The 23,751-nt window shown below is 41.4% G+C and overlaps 1 protein-coding gene across 3 annotated transcripts in view; it reads left to right on the forward strand.

The window, feature by feature from the left end:
• Positions 1 to 23,751, forward strand: part of nfx1 (nuclear transcription factor, X-box binding 1) — a 147,277-nt gene that overhangs the window by 75,477 nt on the left and 48,049 nt on the right. For all 3 annotated transcript variants that reach the window (XM_038797589.1, XM_038797587.1, XM_038797588.1), the window contains 5 exons: positions 3,879 to 3,984; positions 8,160 to 8,231; positions 17,289 to 17,428; positions 20,680 to 20,779; positions 23,177 to 23,394. In XM_038797589.1, the coding sequence (XP_038653517.1) occupies positions 3,879 to 3,984; positions 8,160 to 8,231; positions 17,289 to 17,428; positions 20,680 to 20,779; positions 23,177 to 23,394 (636 nt within the window). The remainder of the gene's footprint in view (positions 1 to 3,878; positions 3,985 to 8,159; positions 8,232 to 17,288; positions 17,429 to 20,679; positions 20,780 to 23,176; positions 23,395 to 23,751) is intronic.

A 23,751-nucleotide genomic window follows, 5' to 3' on the forward strand; every position in this document is an offset into this window, starting at 1 on the left:
ATATCACCTGGAGTGAATTGAATTGTCTGAAGAAGGGCACCTGTAGTGCTAGGGAACTCCAGAAGAGACAGAGATGTTATCATTCACTCGGCAATACTGGCTGAAGATATGTTACAGTCTTGTCATTTGCACTGATGTGATTGGCTCCTCATCCTCAAGGATAGGACAGTAAGAAGTCTTACAACACCAGGTTAAAGTCCACCAGGTTTGTTTCAAACACGAGCTTTCGGAGCACTGCTCCGAAAGCTCGTGTTTGAAACAAACCTGTTGGACTTTAACCTGGTGTTGTAAGACTTCTTACTGTGCTCACCCCAGTCCAACGCCGGCATCTCCACATCCAGGATAGGAATATTTGTGGAGCCTCCTCCTCCAGTTTTTAATTGTGGATCACCATTCAAGACTGGATATGGCAGGACTGAAGAGCTCAGATCTGACCCATTGATTGTGAGATCACTTAGCTTTGACTATCACTAGCTGCTTATGGTGTTTGGCCTGGTTTTACCTTCACCAGTTTGACACCTTTTATAGGTATGCCGAATGCTACTCCTGGCATGCTCTCCTGCATTGAACCAGGGTTGATCCCCTGGCTTGGTGTGAATGTTAGAATGGGGGAAATGCCGGGCCATGAGGTAACAGATTGTGGTTGAGTACAATTCTGCTGCCCATGATGGTCCACAGCACCTCATGGATGCCCAGTTTTAAGTTGCTCGATCTGTTCGTAATCTACCCCATTTCACACGGTGGTAGTAATGGTGGGTATCCTCAGTGTGATGATGGGACTTTGTCTCTACAAGGACTGTGCGGTGATCACTCTTACCGATACAGTCATGGACAGATGCATTTGTCGCAGGCAGGTTGGTGAGGATGAGGTCAAGTACATTTTCCAACTTCCCGGTCCCCTTTGCATCTGCCGCAGACTCAGTCTAGCAGCTATGTCCTTTAAGCCTCGACCACCTCAATCTGTGGTGCTGCAACCGAGCCATTCTTGGTGATAGATATGAAATTCCCCCACCCAGCGTGCATTCTATGCCCTTGCCACCCTTAGTAAGTGGTGTTCAACATGGAGGAGCACTGATTCATCGGGTATGTGGAAATCAGCAGGAGAATTCCTTGCCCATATTTGACCTGATGCCACAAGTCTTCATTGTTCCGGTGTCGATGTTGAGGGTTCCCAGCGTAACTCCCTCCCGACTGTATCCTGCTGCCACCTCTGCTGGGTCTGTCCTACTGGTGGGACAGGATATACCGATGAATGGTGATGGTGGTATCTGAGCTGTTGTTTGTAAGGACAAACAAAGTATAATTCAGAGGAAGTCATGCTCAAATTAGTATGGTGTTCTGCACCTTGAGTACTGTGCCCAATTCTAGCCAGTAAGACAAAGGGAAATTTTCAAGCACTGGATGCAGTGAAGTCAAGAGGCCGAGGTTGGCTTCCAGAACAAAAGGCCTAACTTATAAGTAAACTAGAGGACTTTAGGAGGGTGCCTGAAAGGTGATCATATAGAGGCATGGAAAAGGTAAGCATGGAATATTGTTTTCAGTTACATTGCAAGAATTCAAATGAGTGAAAGGTAACTTTAATGACCATTAACGGAAATCCTTCTTTGCACAATAGTGATCAATGGCGGAGCATATGGATACTTATGGACTGAGGTTCAAGGTGAAATAGTGGAAGCAAAAATCCAGTTTAGTTGCATAATTGATCTAAATTTCCTGAGTCTGAAACTACAACTCTCTCAAAGTGCCCTATTTCTTATATTTGTAATCCAACTTCTTATTCTGTCTCAGGATCTATCTGAGCGAAACGCACAATATTGATTCTATGCATTATTTTATTTTGGCTTTGTGTCATATTTGTTTCCACAAAGCACATGGAAACAAATAGAAACATACAAAATAGGTGCAGTAGTAGGCCATTCTGCCCATCATGTCTGCTCCACCATGATTATAATCATGGCTAATCAACCAACTCGGTAACGTGTTCCTGATTTCCCCCCCATATGCTTTAATCCTATTCGCCCCAAGAGATCTACCTAACTCCTTCGTGAAAACATACAATGTTTTAGCCTCAGCTGCTTTCTGTGGTAGCGAATTCCACAGGCTCACCACTATCAGGGTGAAGAGATTCCTCTTCATCTCAATCCTAAATGGTTTACCCCATTCCCTCAGACTGTGGCCCCTGGTTCTGGACTCCCCTACCATCAGGAGTATCTATCCTGTCGAATCCTGTTAGAATTTTATAGATTTCTATGAGATTCCCCTCATTCTTCTAAACTCCAGCGAATATAATCCTAACTGACTCAATATCTCCTCATACGTCAGTCCTGCCATCCCAGGAATCTGTCTGGTAAACCTTTATTGCACTCCCTCTATAGCAAGAACATCCTCAGATAAAGAGACCAAAACTGCCACTAATATTCCAGATGTAGTCTCACCAAGTATAATTGCAGCAAGATATCCTTGCTCCTATACTTGAATCCTCTTACTATGAAGGTCAACGTACCATTTGTCGCCTTTACCGCATGCTACATCTGCATGTTTGCTTTCAGTGACTTGTGTTTAAGCAAACCCAAGTCTCGTACATTCCTTTCTCTCAATCTACAGCCATTCAGATAATCTGCCTTCCTGTTTTTGCTACCAAAGTGGATAACCTTGCGTTTATCCACATTATACTGTATCTGCCATGCATCTTTCCACTCACTCAACTTGTCATCACAGTGAATCATCTCTGCAACCTTCTCACAGCTCACCCTCCCACACCGCGTAGCCATTTTCAAATTTGGAGATATTACATTTAGTTCCCTCATCTAAATCATGAATGCATATTGTGAATAGCTAGAATCTGAGCATTTGTGCCACGAGTCACTGCCTGCTATTTGGAAAAACATAGAATATACAGTGAAGAAGGAGGCCATTTGGCCCATCAAGTCTGCACTGACGCACTTAAGCCCTCACTTCTACCCTATCCCTGTAACCCAATAACCCCTCCTAAACTTTTTGGACACTAAGGGCAATTTAGCATGGCCAATCCACCTAACCTGCACATCTTTGGACTGTGGGAGGAAACCGGAGCACCCGGAGCAAACCCACGTAGACACGGGGAGAGCGTGCAGACTCCGCACAGACAGTGACCCAGCAGGGAATCACACATGGGATCCTGGTGGTGTGAAGCCACAGTGCTATCCATTTGTGCTACCATGCAGCCCTGTGCTGCTGGGTAAAAGACACGTTTATTCCTACCCTTTGTTTGCTGTCTGCCAAACAGTTTTCTATCCATTTCAATACACTATGCCCAATCCTATGCATTTTCATTTTACACGCTAATCTCTTGCGTGGAATTTTGGCGAAAGCCTTCTGAAAGCCCGAATAAACCACCTGCTTTAGATCCCCCTCATCAATTCTCCTAGTTACACCCTTGAAGAATTCCAGTAGGCTTGTCAAGCATGATTTCCTTTTCGTAAATTCATGCTGACACTGTCAGATCCTGCCACTGTTTTCCAAGTGCTCTTCTATTGAATCCTATAGTTGAGGCAGAGGCTTTTATATGGATTGTTGTTTACAACTTTGCACAAGTGTCATTGAACAATATTATTGTGAACTTAACTGTCTACTCTTCTGTAATTTCTTCAAAGCAGTTGAGGTTTATTGAGCGGCATCTTCCTTTCTTTAGATTCAGTGAAGCTATTTTCTGAGTATTAATACTTTCAGCAAAACATGATGAATTGCAGCCTCTAGCCATGAATTCACACTTTCTTGAGGTATGCTGTTGAGATGCTCTTCAATTGCAGTTGTTTTGCTCTTTTTTTTAAGACTTTGAGGATCATTAATGAAACTGAAGTTGATGCTTCTGGTAATGTTTTATTTTATGTACTTGTAAGGTAAGGTTAACAATCCAGAGTGGAACAGGAATGAAATACCTCACAGTTGTGGAGAACTTTGTGGAAAGAAAAGATCTGGCAATGACTGTCCTCATTCGTGTAACATGTAAGCACAGAAAACATGCAAGAAATGTTTGCATCTTCCTACCTGTTTGATATTACTTTACATTTGATAATTCACTTCAATGGCTTTGGGATATGGGTACTCTGGACAAGTTTTTTTTTAGCTTTTCATAAGAGCACATTACTGCCAAATACTGTTACCCCTCATTTTTCTAATAGAAATCAGTTTCTACATGCTACTAATTTCACAGGTGCCACCTTTAGACTTTTACAAAATGAACTTGAGCCAACTCTATATTTGCCTATGATAGCTTTAGTACTATGGAACCCCAGTTATCTACTAATGTAGATGCTTCCCTACGCTCATTGGGAAACAGACATTGGAAGATACTTGAGAGTCACACTAAGATAAAAGTGCACTGGAAGTTTTTTTTGACAAAATACATAAATATTCTTAAAATAATTTTACCTTGACTGATAAATGAATTTGGCTCACCTAATGCACTTCTCAGAAATGTTGATCATATAAAGAAACTTAGTGAGTATCACTATAACAAATTCAGTTTCTGCATATTTTTTTGTTTCTGAATTGTTTTGTTTAGAAATTAAGTTGGGCACAGTGAACCGAATATACGTCAAAACTATTTGTTAAAACCATATGTTACAATCTCAGTTGATATAACTGGATGAGAAGATCCCAGAATGGAACCCAGGCTCAAAAGATTTACTTTTACTTTTTTTTTACAAAACGTGGAGGAACAGAGCCATTGGATTGCTAATTAGTTTTAACACAGGAAAAAATATTTATTAAACATGAAAAAATTGGATTATGATACAATAGACCTTTACTCTCTCTCTTCCGCCCCCCCCCCCCCCCCCCCCCCCTCCCCCAGCTTAACAATTACACACACACACCTTAATATTAACATGGATTACAAAGTACATGGTCTCGCACAGGCCTTTTAAGCACACAAGATGGCTGTGGGCAAATGCACTCTCCACTCTGAACCCCAAGTGAATGTTTGTGGATATCTCTGCCGAATCTCTCCCCCCCAGATGGTTACATATATGTGAGTTTCCAAATATCACTCTCAAAAACTTGCTTTAAAATCTTCTCTCCCTTAGTGGTTTGCATTCTAAAATCCAGACCCGGTTTTCCAAATGACACTTCTAAAATCCAGATTTCTGCTCCACTATTAACAATGAATCCAGTCCAGGATTTTACACCATCCTCTTTTGGATTTATTTGTTCTAACTGTTGTGCAGACTGCTCATAATTGCTTTAACTCTTGATTCCCAGACTGTATTGAAATGGCATCAGGTATTTGATTTACCTTTGAAGACTGTTGTCCCACTTTTAAACTGGTGACTACAATTGTCTCTTACTTAGAATACTTTATTTACTCTTCCTTGAATTCTTCTGAACCATAGTTTGTCTCTTTTTACTTAACCCCAGATTTCTTAGACACTTCTCTTCATTTCTCCAATTTCCTTAACTCGCTGGTCTTTAAATTTCTGGCAGCTGTGTTCTTAACCATTACTCCATAGAATGGGTTCTAGCAAAGCTGAGAGAGATGTTCCCACTCTTAACTGTAGAAACCAACTGCTTCTAGCAGATCTGAGGGCTGCCTACTCTCTCATGGCCCATCTCCAACTGTCCACAAATTAGCTAAACTAAACCTTAAAAGTTTCTCTGCCTTGCAAGATCCCAGTTCCTAAGCAGCCCCCACATGTTTATACCGTTTATTTATTTTTCATGCTGTAGCCCTCTCTGAGCATAATAGAAACATGTTTGGAACTTAGCCAATCCTCATACATACAAACACCTTTGTCCAGCATGAATCTAACTGTAGGTTTTACCCTTCCAGAAACATTACATTAAATCCACTTAAACCTTATTTCTAATGTTTCCCAATAAAAAAAATAAAACTACCTTTGTTTTCCTAATTGGTAAGAATAAGAGTAGGCCATTTAGCCCCTCCAGCTTGTTCCACCATTAATTTCATAGAATTTACAGTGCAGAAGGAGGCCATTCGGCCCATCGAGTCTGCACTGGCTCCTGGAAAGAGCACCCTACCCAAGGTTAACACCTCCACCCTATCCCCATAACCCAGTAACCCCACCCAACACTAAGGGCAATTTTGGACACTATGGGCAATTTATCATGGCCAATCCACCTAACCTGCACATCTTTGGACTGTGGGAGGAAACCGGAGCACCCGGAGGAAACCCACGCACACACGGGGAGGATGTGCAGACTCCGCACAGACAGTGACCCAAGCCGGAATCGAACCTGGGACCCTGGAGCTGTGAAGCGATTGTGCTATCCACAATGCTACCGTGCTGCTTAAGTAAGATCATGACTGATCTGTGACCAGACTCCGGTGTTTTTCTGAAGTTTACACATTTTAATCTGATGCTTATGCAATGCTATTGGGTTGTTTTACATTTCTTCATTGTAAGCATATGCAAATCATTATTCCAATCTGCTCTTCAATCAATTGTGGAGACACCAAAATAAGGAGAAAGTAACAGCAGTTCAAGTTAATGTTGCAGGCCAAAGTGAGAGTAACATCACTCACTCCTGCAGATATTGCTGGCCGCGATGTTCGACCAACCCCACTATATTGCATTTCAAATGTAAAGCAATATAATTGACTTCTGTTGGGGTTCCAACCCAGCCCAAATCGTGCAAAAGCAATTTTGAGTAATTGGGTGTTAGTAAACCTGAATAATGTTCGTGTATAGCCAGTTAAAGTTGTTTTATAAAAAAAAAATACGGTTCAGAGGTTTTGATCCTCCAGTGCTTGCACTATAATGACCGCTTTTGAGTCATAATTGGTGAGTCATAGAATTGAGGGAATTTCTTAATAAACCATCTTCAGAAAATCTGGCAGAAAGTGTTAAGAGTGGCTTCAATGGGTGCTATGCTTTATCCTGGTCGTTAGATTCCCACTGCATTTCCAGTTTATTGATGCAGTTACTTTGTAACACATTAAATATGATCTCTCCAGAAGAAAATTCATCCAGATTAGTTTCACGGTGGCTAGCACTGTTACTTCACAGCTCCAGGGTCCCACATTCGATTCCCGCTTGAGTCACTGTCTGTACAGAGTCTGCACGTTCTCCCTGTGTCTGCGTGGGATTCCTCGCATGAATCCCGAAAGACGTGCTGTTAGGTGGATTGGATATTCTGAATTCTCCCTCTGTGTACCTGAACAGGCGCCAGAGTGTGGCGATTAGGGGATTTTCAAAGTAACTTAATTGCAGTGTTAATGTAAGCCTACTTGTGACGATAAAGATTATTATTAAATTATTAATTGCCAAGTTTAAACAAATGGAGCCTTTTCTCTGTCCAGCAATTCTATTGCAGTATAATTATTGGTGCTAGCATTGCATGAAAAATCGTTGTGAATAAATTTGATTTCCCTTCCCCTCTGTTCACAATAACCCTTGTTTACCCATGTGGTTGGTAAAGCTTGTTACTTAGCTCATTATTTGATACGGTGGTGGGGAAGTAACCCTTAAAATGCCAACAAATTAATGGACCCTCCAATAATTGGGACAATATGTAAATATTTTATGGCTTGTACGTTCATCCTAGATTGTTTAAACTAAGAAAATTTGCTATTTTCAACGCTCAGTTTATGCAAGTAAAATATGCACATGTAAACAATTTTAACTATCAACCAAAACATTTTCAATTTGTCACCGTGTCTTGCCTTTCTTCCTCATTCCCTCTCTTGCCCAATTTCCTTTATTTATTTTAACATTTGCATCATTTCTAATCCACCCCATTTTAACCAACATTGAAAATCTTCACCTATGGTTGCAAATCTACTCTAGACTAAATGAAGCTTAGAAATCCTAATGGTTGCGGGTTTGTGTTTTTAATGTACAATAAGATCAAGTATATCTGATTAATTTATATCCAGCCAGAACGAACTTGATAATAAGAAAGAATGAATTCAATCCATATGGCAGAATTTAAAATGACCATATCAAATTGGTAGATCATCGCCAGGGTTTTTGTAGACTGAGTAGGGTATTATTTGGAAGTGCGTGTGTCATTTGAACCATTTTCCCACTAAATAGAGCAATATTTAACTTTAAGTGTTACAAGAATTACCAAAAGTATTACTTTCTAACAGTGTTAAAGTGTTAAGTTAGGTTTGTACTTTCTCAAATAAAAGTCTGAAGCAGAATCTTTTCTTCCAGCCTATGTCATCCTGGACCGTGTCCATCATGTCCTGCATTTGTGACAAAAACATGTGAATGCGGCAGAACCAGGTAAGACACGCAGTGATGTGGTTTTCATTTTCTGAACATTGTGATGTGCATTTCAATTTTAGGGGAGAATATTTTGAATGTGTCATCTTTAAGATACTCAAAATTGTTGACTTCAATTTTATATTTGATTCCATTTATCAAAACTTTATCAAATATGGTGCTCCGGTTTCCTCCCATAGTCCAAAGATATTCAGGTTGGGTGGATTGGCTATGTATGCGAAATTGCCCCTTGGTGAGTTGCGGAGATAGGGTGGAGGATTGGGCTTAAGTCGGGTACTCTTTCAGAGGGTCAGTGGAGACTCGATGGGCCACATGGCCTCCTTCTGCACTCTAGGGATTCTGTGAGTCTAATGGTACAGGCAAAAGTAGGTCATTAAGCCTGTCATGCCTTTGTCCCATCTTTGATAGCTACCCAATTAATTCACTCCCTTGCTTTTTGCTCAGCCCTGTTTTTTTATGTGCCTTCAATTGAAGTAGCTCTTCAATTCTCTTTTGAAAGTTATGATTGAATATACTTCCACCACCTTTCAAGCATTGCATTCCAAATCACAACAACTTGCTGTGAAAATTTGTTTTTTCCTCTTGTCACTTCTGTTATCAGTGCCTGGAATTTGTACTCTCTGGCGACTGACCCGTCTGCCACTGGAAATAATTTCTTCTTGTTCTGTCATCTTTGAATTTGTCTATATATATGTTTCTGGAACATACCTCTTAATTCACCTGAGGAAGGAGCAGTGCTCCGAAAGCTAGTGATTTGAAATAAACCTGTTGGACTTTAACCTGGTGTTGTAAGACTTCTTACTATGCTTTCCCAAATGTGGTCACAATTGAACATAGTACTCTAACTGAGGCATAACCAGTGTTTCATAAAGATTAAGCATGACTCCCTTGCTTTTCAACTTTATTCCTTTATCAATAAAGCCAATGAACCCATTTTTAAATCACGTTATTGAACTCATCCTGACAAATTCAAGGATTTGTGTATTAACGCAAACCCTCCCCCAATTCCTTCACCTCTTTAAAATCTTACTGTTCAGTTTATATTGACTTCTTCATTCTTCCTGCCAAGTACAGTGTTATGACACATAGTGTTGCATCATGACCCTGCATAAAACTTACTCTGCTGTTCATTGTTTATTACATTTTTGACTTTCAAGTCAGTGAGAAACTTTGCCCTATATACACAGGTCGTTAAAATGTATTTAAGACGGCAGTAGTCCGTATACTAATCTTTAGGGAAGGATATCTGCTGTTCTTACTCATTCAGGCTGACATGTGACTCCAGACCCACAACAATGTGGTTGACTCGTAAACGCATTCTGAAATGGCCGAGCAAGCTGCTCAGTTCTATCAAAATTGCTCCAATGTTTGCAAAAAAGAATTAAACTATATAGATCACCCAGTATTGACCTATACGTGAAAACAACACTGTCAACCCTGCAAAGTCCTCCATTCTAACATTTGGGGGCATATGCCAAAATTGGGAGAGCTGTCCCACAAACTAGTCCAACAATAGCCTGACAGTATTACTCCGAATTGTACCTTCCAATGTTCCAGAAAGCACCACCACTATCCTTATTGCTATGTATTGACCCACCGACAGGGCACATACAATAGTGGTGTGCAGTAGGGAGTCGTCAGCATCGATCTAGACCCCATGAAGTATCATGGCATCAGGTCAAACATGGGCAAGGAAGCATCCTGCTGATTCCCACCTACTCTCTTGAACTCTTTTCCCCCTCCTCTCTGCCCAACATAAACTCAGAGGAAGTACTACGGGTGGCATGGGCACAGAATGTTGTGTGTGTGTGTGTGTGTGTGGGGGGGGGGGGGGGGGGGGGGGCTTCGGTTTACATCACCAAACGTGGCTCTGTAGCACAACCAAAGACCGAGCTAGCCTTCTCCTAAAGGACAAAGCTACTAGACGGTGTCTGCAGAAGGTGGTGAAGGAACCAACAACTTGAAAAAAGATACTTGACCTCAGCCTCAAATACTTGCCTGTCGCAGATGCATCTGTCCATGACAGTATCAGTAGGCGTGACCTCCACACAGTCCTTGTGGAGGTAAAATCTAGTATTCACATTGAGGATACCCTCCATTGTGTTGTGTGGCACTACCGCCATGCTAAATGAGATAGACTTCGAACAGATCTAGCAACTCGCAACTGGGCATCCATGAGGCGCTGTGGGTCATCAGCAGTAGCAGAATTGTACTCAACCATGATCTGTACTATGGCCACCAAGCCAAGGGAGAAACCCTGATTTAATGAAGAGAGCAGGCAAGCATGCCAGGAGCAAAAACAGGCAGACCTAAAAATCAGTCCTCCACCTGGTGAAGCTCCACCAGGACTACTTGCACACCAAACAGTTTAGGAGCATGTAATAGACAGAGCTAAGCATTCAAAACCAAAGGGATCAGATCTAAGCTCTGAAGTTCTACCACATGCAGTTGTGAATGGCGGTGGATAATTAAACAGCCTCACTGGAGGAGGAGGCGGCTCCACGAATATCCCCATCCTCAATGATGGATGAGCCCAATGCAAGACGAGGCTGAAGCATTCCCAAAATCTTCAACCAGAAATGCCGAGTGGGTGATCCATCTTCGCCTCTACCAGAGGTCTCCAGCATCACAGATGTCAGTCTTCAGCCAATTTGATTCACTCCACATGATGGTAAGGAACAGCTGAAGGCACTGGATACTGCAACGGCTGTAGGCCCTGACAATATTCTGGCAATGCTACTACAGACATGTGCTCCAGAACTTGCTGCACCCCAAGCCATGTTGTTCCAGTCCAGCTACAAACTGGCATCTACCCTATAATATGAAAAACTGCCAAGGTTTGTCCTGTCCATAAAAAGCAGGATAAATCCAACCCGACCAATTACCACCCCATCCGTCTACTCTCAATCATCAGGGATGGAAGGTGTCATTGACAGTGCAACCGGGGTTGGAAACTGGTGCGGAGGCAGATGTTGTAGCCGTCGCCTTGTTGATCGCCCGAAGGCGGATCCTGTTGGGATGAAGAGCAACCTCACTGCCCTGGCATGGCGGAGGGCCTCGCTGGAATTCTTGTCTCTTGAGAAGGTCAAATTTGAGCTGAGGGGAAGGATGGAGGGGTTCTCCAATTCATGGGCGTAATTCAATATGCACTTTCGAGAATTGGATTACATCAAACATTATGGGGGCGGGTTGGGGAGAAGGACTGTATGTGTTAATGGTGACTATGGGTGATTCCTGATTCCTTTTTGTCATTTGTTTATGTTAACATGCAGGCTAATGTTTGGGGGTTTGGTGGGAGGATGGGATCGTTGTTATTGATATGAGGATTGACATTGCATTCGTTTTACTGATTATTGTTTATTGTTGGGTGTAAATATGGGAGAAAATGTGAAAAAGGAGAATACAAATATTTATTTAAAAAAAAAAAAAAATTTTGGACCTGGTTATTGTATCCAATCATTTCCTTCCAGTGATATAGGTCTGGTTAATCCGTTAATTGCCAGCCTTATTCCTTTCCCCAGTTTTTGAATAATTGTTTAAAAATGTGCAATCCTTTATTCCTGTGGCACTGTCCCCATATATCTAAGGAGGATTGGAAAAATGCGGCTATAATTCCAAACAATTTTCATCGTCACTTCCCTCAGTATCCTCTGGTTTATCCCATCTGGCCCCTTGTATTTTGACAACTGCCAAGCTTTTAAGTATTTTTTATCTACTATTATTATAATAATAATCTTTATTAGTGTCACATGTAGGCTTACATTAACACTGCAATGAAGTTACTGTGAAAATCCCCTAGTCGCCGCACTGCGCGCTTGTTCGCATACACTGAGGGAGAATTCAGAATGTCCAATTCACCTAACAAGCACGTCTTTCAAGACTTGTGGAAGGAAACCAGAGCACCGGAGAAAACCCACGCAGACACAGGAGAACGTGCAGACTCCGCACAGTGACCCAAGCAGGAATCAAACCCAGGTCCCTGGCATTGTGGAACAGCAGTGCTGATCAATGTGCTATCGTGCCGCCCATATATCACTATCACTACTGCATCCTCCTTTATTGCTACTTTGGCAGCATCTTTTCTCCAGTGAAAACAGATGTAAAAGCTTACTTTGTTCCTCAGCCATATCCTCTGCCTCCACAAGACCTTTCTTTGGTACCAGATTGGCCCCACCCTATCTTTGACTACCCTTTCACTACTTATGTTTATAAAATAGCCTTGAGCACCCTTTTGTATTTGCTGCTAATCTATTTACTGGCACTCTTTGGCTGTCATTCCCTTTTTTAGATCTTAGGTCATCTGTATTATGAGCCTTACATTTCTCATGGGTCTTTTTTTCTGTTTTTAGTTGATTTCTATATCTTTAACTGCTCCCCTTTAAGCTATGCCTTTGTTATTGCTACGATATAGTCACACATGTTGACTTGTGTTTGCAACTCACCAATCTTGTATATCATGCTGTGTGCATTTCAGGACATGCACTCAAAGCGCATATCAGGTTGCTTCACATTTGCTTAGTCGGGTCCCCTATTTCTGATCTACGTTTTACTCCTGTGTTATTTGTCTGACCCAATCCTCTGTGCACCTTAATGTTTCTGTTGTTTCAGCATGATGCCCTTCCCCACAGCACTAGTTAACCTTCTCAGATCTCTGTTGAGGTGCAATCTGGCCACACCTCCAAATCTGAAACTTTCCCTCCTGCATTACTTCTCCAGCTGTGTTAGCCTGATTTATTGTACAATTCCTATACTGACTAGCACATGGCACTGGGTGTAATCCATAAATTTACTACCTTTAATGTGCTGCCTTTTAAACTCGTTCCATAGCTCCTGAAACACTGACTGTAGCACCTGAAACACTGACTGTAGCACCTGAACCCTTTTCCTTCATATGTAATTGATTCCGGCCCAGACAATGTTCTGTTCTTGACACCAGGGAGGCTACACTATGCGAGTCGGCAAAACACCTGTAGCTCCCTAACTGTTGACTTCACAGTGACCATTGCACTTTTATATTTGTTATATCAGCACGTCATGCCCCTTGTATTCTAATCCTATAGATGTAAAAGCCAAGCTTGTTGAACTTTTTGATTATTTTCTTTACTTGTTCAGGACATTTCAAATCTATTGTTGTGTCTAAAATCTTAGACACTTCGACCTTTTACCCAGGTGCCCTTGTTTGCGAAATGAACAAAGGACAAAACAGTTCCACAGTTCAACACTATTTTATTCACAATTCTCTCACCCACTCAAAATATGACTCAGACTCACAGTTGAGCTCTAGGTATTACCCTACGTAGTGAAGGAAGCTGGCCAGGCTACGATCACTCGATGTGAACATCTTCTCTGGGCTTTCAAACCCAGGATCCCTTCTTGCGATGGTTGTGCCTGGGGGACTCCCAGGTTATCGCTGAAGATCTGTTCTGATGTTCCTTCCTTTATACTGGTCTGCCAGCATTAAGTCATGGCTATACGCCTACATGGCCTGAATTCTATTCTCTCATCCAGACCCAACTTGTTAATGGAGAAAAGCTACTTCTGTTTATCCAGGGTGATTCAATAAATACTGTCCTCTGAAACACCCTCATCTGACCAGCTAATGGCCCATTATGGAGTCTGTTGGCTTGTTTTGTCTGTTCTTCGTCCTGCTGCAAAGGTGATCACCTGTGTCTGGCAATGTGTTGCATATTCATAACATTGTCTTGTTCTATTGTGTAAACGTGAGTGGGCAAAGTCCATATAGCAATAATGAGTTTATGTGTTGACTTGAGTGCTCTTGTAGACAGCCAGTATCAATTCAGTCAGGGCCTTGTGTGGTAGTTTCTGTCCCTGGCCTATGTGTCTTGTCAGCCTGTTTCCAGTAGTACCACACTTATTTATCTGGATCCCCACGTTTCCTTGCATGACTACTGATTTAAGCTTTATACGATTTAGAAAGTATCCTATTCTATCTTTCTTGGGTCCGAAGTAGATGACCGTCCATCTGCCCATGTTGAAAGCCATTCGCCACAGCTTTTCCCATTTACTTACAATTGAAGAGATATGGATAGATTATGTTTCTACCTACATGACTTACAATGTTGCCTGGCTTACAATGTTGCTTATCTTTGTGTCGTTGAAAAGTTTGGACATGGGCTTTTCTATCCCATCATCTCCTCCTGTCTTGCATGTAGCTACCAGGAGGTCTGCTCTCATGGTATGTCATGCTCTGACATTCCATGATTGATTATGGTACTTTTACTGAGTGGGCAGACTGACCATTTGCCTCCTGAGCAACTTGACTGTAACCTGGATATGTCGAAACACCCTGTCGGTCACTGTCATAGAGTCATAGAGGTTTACAGCATGGAAATAGGCCCTTCGGCCCACTGTGTGAAAGAATTGCCCCTCTGGACCCTTTTGCATTTTTCCCCTCTCACCTTGAACCTATGCCCTCTAGTTTTAGGCTCCCCTACCTTTGGGGAAAAAATGTTGACTATCTACCTTATCTATGACCCTCATTATTTTATAGATCTCTGTAAGATCACCCCAAGCATCCTACGCTCCAGGGAAACATCTTTGTTGGGTGTTGGCTTACTAACTCATTAGGATCTTCTGCCTCGTCCTCTGTTCCCAGTCTTTGTACACTTAGAAGGAGTGACATTCCCACACCAGGCCAGTGGAAACTTATTTAATCATCAGCTAAGTCATCAATAAACCCAGTGAATAGTTGAGGGTTCAACACAGACACTCCCGCTCGTCTGCCTCCCTCCCCCGACACTCCCACTTGTCTGCCTCTGTCCCCTGACACTCCCACTTGTTCGGCTCCCTCGCATCTGTCCTTGCTCCCACTCACCTGCCTCCCTTCCAGCTGCCCTCCTCCCCCTTGCCCGGCTCTTTCCTTGCCTTTGAGATTTGCATTTACGCTCGCTTGCTTTTTGGTTATTTTTTGTTTTCAAACCTTTTTCGTCATCCTATTGATTTTATTGGCTGGAATTGCTCTTGCCCCTTAAACACTACATCCTAACTGGAAAGTGATATCTGGGTTTTGTTCTTGGGAATTAACAGCCCTTTGGTACCTTTCCCAAGCAACCATATTTTAAGCTTTTAACCATGAGGAGCATTGCAGCCGAGCCTAAACACGCCTTCATTCAACACTTTAGTTCATCAAAAAGATATCTGCTTCTGAAAGAACTATTTACTTATTCCTATATTGATTATTTTCTAAATGGGGAAATGCTTCGGAAATCAAAAGCACAAAGGGACTTGGGAGTCCTGGTCTACGATTCTCTTAAGGTTACCGTGCAGGTTCAGTCGGCAGTTAGGAAGGCAAATGCAGTGTTAGCATTCATGTCGAGAGGGATAGAATACAAGACCAGGTATGTACTTCTGAGGCTATATAAGGCTCTGGTCAGACCCCATTTGGAGTATGGTGAGCAGTTTTGGGCCCCGTATCTAAGGAAGGATGTGCTGGCCTTGGAAAGGGTCCAGAGGAGGTTCACAAGAATGATCCCTGGAATGAAAAGCTTGTCGTATGAGGAACGGTTGATGACTCTGGGTCCGTACTCGTTGGCGTTTAGAAGGATGAGGGGGGATCTTACAGGAACTTGCAGGATACTGTGAGGCCTGGATAGAGTGGGCGGGAGAGAATGTTTCCACTTGTAGGAAAAACTAGAACCAGAGGACACAATCTCAGACTAAAGGGGCGATCCTTTAAAACAGCGATGGGGAGGAATTTCGTGAAAAAATGAAATGAAAATCGCTTATTGTTACAAGTAGGCTTCAAATGAAATTACTGTGAAAAGCCCCTAATCGCCACATTCCGACGCCTGTTCGGGAAGGCTGGTACTGGAATTGAACCCACGCTGCTGGCCTGCCGTGGTCTGCTTTAAAAGCCAGCTATTTAGCCCTGTGCTAAACCAGCCCATTTCTTCAGCCAAAGGGTGGTGCATCTGTGGAACTCTTTGCTGCAGAAGGCTGTGGAGGCCAAATCACTGACTCTCTTTAAGACAAGATAGATAGGTTCTTGATTAATAAGGAGATCAGGATTTATGGGGAGAAGGCAGGAGAATGGGGATGAGAAAAATATCAGCCATGATTGAATGGCAGATTAGACTCGATGGGCCGAGTGGCCTAATTCTGCTCCTGTGCCTTATGGTCTTATGTAGTGTATTGTTAAAAGGGAAAAAAATGTCTGTAGGTATAAAGTACTGGATGGATCGCCTGGTGTTTGAGTCAAAACAAATCGTGTAACTCGTTGATGAAGCCATCTTTGAAATAGATGAAGCCATCTTTGAAATAATGTGTAGAATTTTGGGACCTTGAATTTGGAAGCGTACGTTAGAGGAAGAATATCTCCGAAAACAATACTCCAGTGTATGAGAAAACAATACTGGCCTATGGCCAAGCTTTATTTGAACATAGAACAGTACAGCACAGAACAGGCCCTCCGGCCCTCAATGTTGTGCCGAGCAATGATCACCCTACTCAAACCCACGTATCCACCCGATATCCGTAACCAAACAACCCCCCCCCCTTAACCTTACTTTTTAGGACACGACGGGCAATTTAGCATGGCCAATCCACCTAACCCGCACATCTTTGGACTGTGGGAGGAAACCGGAGCACCCGGAGGAAACCCACGCACACACGGTGAGGACGTGCAGACTCCACACAGACAGTGACCCAGCCGGGAATCGAACCTGGGACCCTGGAGCTGTGAAGCATTTATGCTAACCACCATGCTACCATATTTAATAAGTTAAATGTTGCATGGCCTTCACCATAGCTCTTTGTTTAATTAGTACAGAAATGCAATTGATATCCATTTACAGACTAATCAAACTTCCAGCTATTTTCTTGTTATAGTGTCTAACTTAGATTTTTGCATTAGTGATATCCTTGTTGACCTTGAACAAAATCAAAAACAAGAAAATATGTAGGTGTATCAGATCAGATTTTTTTAGTGACATCAGCTATTTGATAACTGTTCTGGCACTTCAGTGATAGTGTGTTTCATTTCTGTGTAATAAACTTCTGAACCCTTTCAGAGGATTTTAATTTTTCTCCTCTTCATAGTCAGTCAGTTCGTTGTGGTCAACCTGGAACCATTAACTGCAGTAACGTGTGTGATAATCTCCTCAATTGTGGAAAGCATACATGTGCCCAGGTGTGCCATGCAGGAAAGTGTCAGCCATGTCCACTTACTGTTGAGCAAGGTATGTAACCAGAGTCTTTATTCCTGATGCAATATTCTGATGGTTAGCTAGTCGATTTTCCAGAGCTAATTTGGTTGAAATTAAATTTGTCACTACAGTTATAGAAATCATTTAAGAATATGGCAAACTGCATTAATTTAACATTGAGTAAAACGAATGTCACTAAGTCAAAGCAGATTTTTGTGGACAATTCTAAAGTCTGATATGGCATTTTAATTTCATCACAGCTCTTAAATAGAAAGGTTGATGAGGAGTAACTTATATCAAAGAATCTAGACTAGAATAGTTACTTTCACAATCCTGTCAGTGAACTATCTTTTGGATTAGTTTAAAAAATTAATTCCAAAAGAAAGCATGATGAGATGTTCCCATTTGCACAATGCACTCAACATGAAGTATGCGTATTAAAATTACTCAAAGCAAATGCATTTTATACATAACCGATGTGAGTGAGGTTTCTGACCAATTTTGTGACAAAGATGTGCATTTTAGGTGGATTGGCCATTGTCCAAAAGGTTGGTTGGGGTTACTGGATTACGGGGATAGGGTGGAGGCATGGGCTTAAGTAGGGTGCTTTTTCCAAGGGCTGGTGCAGACTCGATGGGCAGAATAGCCTCCTGCACTGTAGGGATTCTATGATTCTATAACTTTTTGTAAAAGTTCCACAGCGTGACTCTGTTAGCACTGGTTGTGGGAAGTGAACTTTTATTAGTCAATTGTGTGGCAGAGAAACCTGCTGGATCACTGTCTGTGTGGAGTCTGCACATTCTCCTCATGTCTGCGTGGACTTCCTCCGGGTGCTCCGGTTTCCTCCCACAGTCCAAAGATGTGCAGGTTAAGTGGGTTGGCCATGATAAATTGCCCTTAGTGACCAAAGAAGTTTAGGTGGGGTTATGGGGATAGGGTGGAAGTGAGGGCTTAAGTGGGTCGGTGCCGACTCGATGGGCTGAATGGCCTCCATCTGCACTGTATGTTCTAAGAAACCATGCAGTTTTGTTAGCAGAGACACTATATAAGGAAATAATGCGCGAGAACCATGTTATTTGAAAAGGGAGACAGTAGAAATCCAGAGAAGTATCGACTAGCTTAATGTCAATGTTAAGAAGGATAATGGCATTTTTCTCAAAGATGTAATAGGATAATATATTGAAATCAAGAACAAAGTAGTCAGCAGGGAAAGAAATACTGAACAAACTACATAGCATGATTACAGCATAAGAAAGGCTACTAGCCAGCTCTCTGCCAGAGCAGTTCACCTTGTGCCACTCCCCTGCCTTTCCCTGTAACCCTACAATCCTTTCCTCTTGAGATATGATCCAATTCTCTTTCGAAAGCCATGAGTGAATCTACCTGTGCCACACTGTCAAACACTGCATCCCAGACACAAGCCACATGTTGCATTTAAAGAAAGTTTTCCTCATGGCACCTTTGCTTCTTGTGCTAATTACCTTAAATTTGTGCCTTCTGGTTCTTGATCCTTTTCTAAAATATTTATTCATGGGATGTGGGGCTTGGATCCTTCCACCAATAGGTATAGTTTCTCGCTACCTATCTGTCGAGGTGCCTCATGATTTTTAATACCTCAGTCAAAATTGTTTGTCCAATTTCAGAATCGCATCTAAATGTTTGACAAGCATGGGTTGGTTGGGTACAATCAATACTTTTCCTGTCGCAAACAACCAAAGGTACACCCAGTTTGATATGATCAGTCATTTGAACGTACCTGGCATCACACTGGCATTGAAATTCATATACCACATTATTTATTTGTGTGATAGCCAGAACGTCTTTTTAGCTTCACGGCAGCATCTTGTTAGTGGAGACTAGCACTCGTGTTGCTACTGGATTGTAACACAATGCTTCACTTGTTGATCAAATTTTTGTTATTTTTCCATAGCCAACCTAACGTTTATGATAGATTTATCACATTCCCCTAAATATTCTGCTGACACTTGATCCATTTTGACCCACGTCATTCCCAAGAACCAGCCTAGTAGTGCCTTCTTTCTTGTTGGGCTGGAAAAAAAAATCATAGAATTTACAGTGCAGAAGGAGGGCATTTGCCCTATCGAGTCTGCACCGGCTCTTGGAAGAGCACCCTACCCAAATCCACACCTTCTTCCTATCCCCGTGATCCAGTAACCCTACCCAACCTTTTGGACACTATGGCAATTTAGCATGGCCAATTCACCTAACCTGCATATCTTTGGACTGTGGGAGGAAACCGGAGCACCCGGATTAAACCCACGCAAACACTAAGAGAGCATGCAGACTCCGTACAGACAGTGACCCAAACCGGGAATAGAACCTGGGACCCTGGAGCTGTGAAGCAATTGTGCACCACTGAGCTACCGTGCTGCCCCATGATGTCGAAAATTCTGTTGACATTCTCTCCACCTCTCTGTCTTTTGTACTACCACTACCCAAGTCTATACTCTGATAAATTAAGTCCCCATGATAACTGTAGCTTTTGCATACTCGACTTCTTTGCAGATTTGTTCCTCTCTATCTTTCCCGCTAGTTGGTGCCCACTGAATACATTGAGCAACTTCTTTAAAAAATATTTCATGGGATGTGGGCAGTGCCAGCCTTTTTTTTTTACCCATCCTTAATTGTTCTTGAACTGAATGGCTCCCCAGGCCATTTAAGAGGGCAGTCGACCACATTGCTTATGTATATTTATCGGAAAAGGTTTAAAAGCCTGGATCTTTGTTCACTTGGAAAGAGATGGCTAAGGGGTGACTTTATAGAGATCTTTAAGATCATAACAGAGTTTGATAGGGTAGAAAAAATGTTTCCACTTATGGCGTATCCAAGGCTAGAGGACATAAATATGAGATTGTCACAAATAAATCCAATAAGAAATTCAAGAGAAACTTGGTTTATCTGAAAAGTGGTACAAAGGTGAAATGCATTAACACAAGGTAAGGTTAAAGCAAATAGAATGGATTAATATAAGGGACGCTTGATAAGCCCATGAGGAAGAAAGAAATAGAAGAACCTACTGATAGGGATAGATGAAGAGAGGGTGCTTGTGCAGTGTTTTAACGCTGACATAACCAAGTTGTCCAAATGACCTGTTTCTATACTATCGATGTGATGTGATTCAGTTCTTTGGTTCTTTTTACCATTCCTCTGCATTGTGAAACTTCTCGAGTACAGTAATCTAGTAGCGTGATAATCTGTAGACGAGGAAAAAATCTAAATTATGTCATCAAATAATCAGCTCCTTTTTACTTTGCCTCCTCTAGCCTGCTATTGTGGAGCTACCTTTCGAGAAGTACCATGTGGAACAGATAAAGAAGAATATGATGGCATTGGCTACTTTTCTTGTCAGAAACCTTGTGACAGGTGAATTGAGACACAGATGTACGCTGTAACCCTTTACTTAGCACAGCAGATCTCAGGGAGGTAGCACTTGTAAATGAGTCAGAGAATATACTGTTGTGTATTGTGCACCACTAATGAAAGTTGTCTTACTAAGTAAAGCCAGCTATCTTTCTCTTTCATTGATTCCTAGAGTTAGGATTTATCTTGCTGCTTGTTTCTTCTTGCATTGCTTAAGTTTAAAAATGTGTCTTTCTTTTTTTTCTCGCTCTACTTTTCTGCTTTTCTAATCTGTTATTCAGTCTCTCATCACCTTAGCATTTGTTTGTCCCCAATTTTCGATTGTTATTCCTCCCACTGGCCTTGCTGCTAAAATGGAGTTAAATTAACAAAATAAACACCACCTGGTATGTCCAGTGCCCGTCCGTTTTTTTCTCCCTCACAGAATGGATGTATTTTCAAACCAACCCAATCTCTACCGAAAACAACGTAGAAAGTTCCTTCATTGGAGGAGGATTGCAAGTGTGCATATTGTTTATTTTATCAGTAGTTTCCAGATTTCTTGGAGTTGGGACTAGTCAGTTAATTCTTTGAACCTTTTGCTGTCCTCTTGTTTAGAATATTGGTATTTTTTTTTAAATGTGCCCTTTATTTTGTGTTGGTTGATCTACTGTCTTTCTTTGGTACTCCTCTGATTTGCCTTTTCAATGAATGAGCACTTGCAATACGATGCAGATTGTGGGGGCATGTATGATTTAAAACTTTGAATCATTTTAAACTTCTGACATCAGTAAAATCCTTATGAACCATATTTGTTTGCATTGTGCACTGTCCAGGCAGGAATAGTGGACTGTGGGGAGAAGAGTGTGTTTTTTCATGATGGTCAAATAAAAAAGCCAATCGAATCTCAATCAGATGTGCTGCACACTGGCAAAATTATGATATTGGCGGGCAGGTTGCAACACAATTTTTTTAATGGAATTTGGCATGCTCCCGACCATCCATTTAAATCTGCAGCTCTGTGATTGAAGTTTTGAGCCTTGGGAGTAAACTCGATTGGCGGCTGTAACGTCAGTTTTGTGCGCCATGCGCATTCCAGGAGTGCTGGCCTCTCCAACGTGCAGTGATGGTGAACACTGAAAGTGTTGCTATTTTTGGAAAAGCAAAATCCCGACCATCTTTTTTTGTGTTAAAAAGTCATTCTTGATGTATTTGAGCACAGTTTTATGAGTACAGCTGAAAATGTGGTTATCACAATTTTTAAAATTAAGTGCATCTAATCCACTACATTTGAGTAATTATATGCAGCCATTTATCTGATTCATTGACGGTAAATTAAATATTTTTTGATATTCAATTTTGAAAGATGCCTATTTGTGTCCTTGCACCCAATAAACATAAGCTTAGTTTTAGTCTAAAGACTTGTAAATGGGGACATTGAGCAGAAACTTGCCACGGTGATTGATTTGAGTGGGGTCAGCTTTCGCCATGATTTTTTTAAACTTTTGGTGAAAATCATGAACACTTGATTAACGCTGGAAATTTCTCAATCTTTTGTGCCTGTTTCCCCATTTTTGGACAAATTGCACTGAAAAAAAACCAAGGCTACCTAGTGGAAACTCACCCCAATTTTGTCTCCGAAAGTGAAATGTGATTCTGGAATTAACATGTTTTCCACAGCAAAAGCTTTGGATTAAAGTAGTGCTTTTTCCAAATAAAAGCAAAGACCATTAGGCCATTATGATGACATTTATGTTGACATTGTGAATTTTTTCAGAGGAGTGGGATGGGTTTGTTAATAGATGGATAAACAGTAAAATGAACATGTTTATGTTACAAGTGGCAACGGCCACATAGAATCTGATGCCATGGTAGAGCATGTGCAGTACCAGTATTTCTCAAGTGTTACTTGTGTAACCTCCTCAATGTTGCGATACATTCACAACATAGCATTCCAGTACAAGTTTTTCTAGATATTTTTATGTACTCATGCCATGAGGGATAAGTTAGTGAGTTGTTTGCCTTCCACAATTGTTTCTATCTGTGCTGCATTTTTATGCCACCTAATTTGGGAAAAAAGTGATATTCTTCAAACATGTAATGTGCATGAGAGACTTCTGTGAACAAAAACCCAATAGCACCTTGTGTTGTAAAAGTGAGTCGAACCAATACTTTTGTGTGCAAACAATTTTCTTTCTTCTAGTTACTTTGATTATGAGCATCTTCTCTTTCTGTAAATGCTGTTTTTTTAAACTTTCAAATTTCTATAGTGCATTTCAATTTGTAATGTGTGGCATCATTGCTGTTATCAATATTGAAAATCATTAACAAATAACATTCTGTCATATGACTGATGGTGACTTTTACACCCGATTGTTCACATTAAGGTTTCATGGATCCTAAACATGTTCACTCCCTTAGGAAGCTCAACTGTGGAAACCATAACTGTCTCCAACTGTGCCATCCATCTGCATGTCAGCAATGTCCTCGCCTGCCAGAATTGGTGCACAGCTGCCCTTGTGGGCAGACTCCTTTGTGCAAACTTTTGGAGCTTGGTTACCCTGAGCGTAGGAACTGCACAGAATCTATACCATCATGTGGGAAGACTTGTGGCAAACCCCTACCCTGTGGTTCTGATGGTGAGGACAGCAGATAGCTTTGATTATTTGTGTTTTTGAAATCAGTTTTAAGACCATTAAATTTAGATTTTTAAAATTATCAGATGTTGTTTCATCATTATTGAGGTTTATTGATTAAACTTTAAGAGATTCATGACTTATGAATAAGTGGCTCAACAGTTCTAATATTACATGTACTGATCATCCCCGTGTTATTTGGTAATCGGATTGTAATAACGGTAACTATATTTTGGTAATTTTTTAATAAGCTGTTAAAATAACTAGGGAATAATTACTGTCTGTCCATTATTTTCAATATGAGATGCCTGATATGGAGAGAGAACCTATTTCCAAGTTAATTATTGAAGTTTGTAAAGC

The sequence above is a fragment of the Scyliorhinus canicula genome, chromosome 5, assembly GCF_902713615.1.
Source record: "Scyliorhinus canicula chromosome 5, sScyCan1.1, whole genome shotgun sequence".
NCBI lineage: Eukaryota > Metazoa > Chordata > Chondrichthyes > Carcharhiniformes > Scyliorhinidae > Scyliorhinus > Scyliorhinus canicula.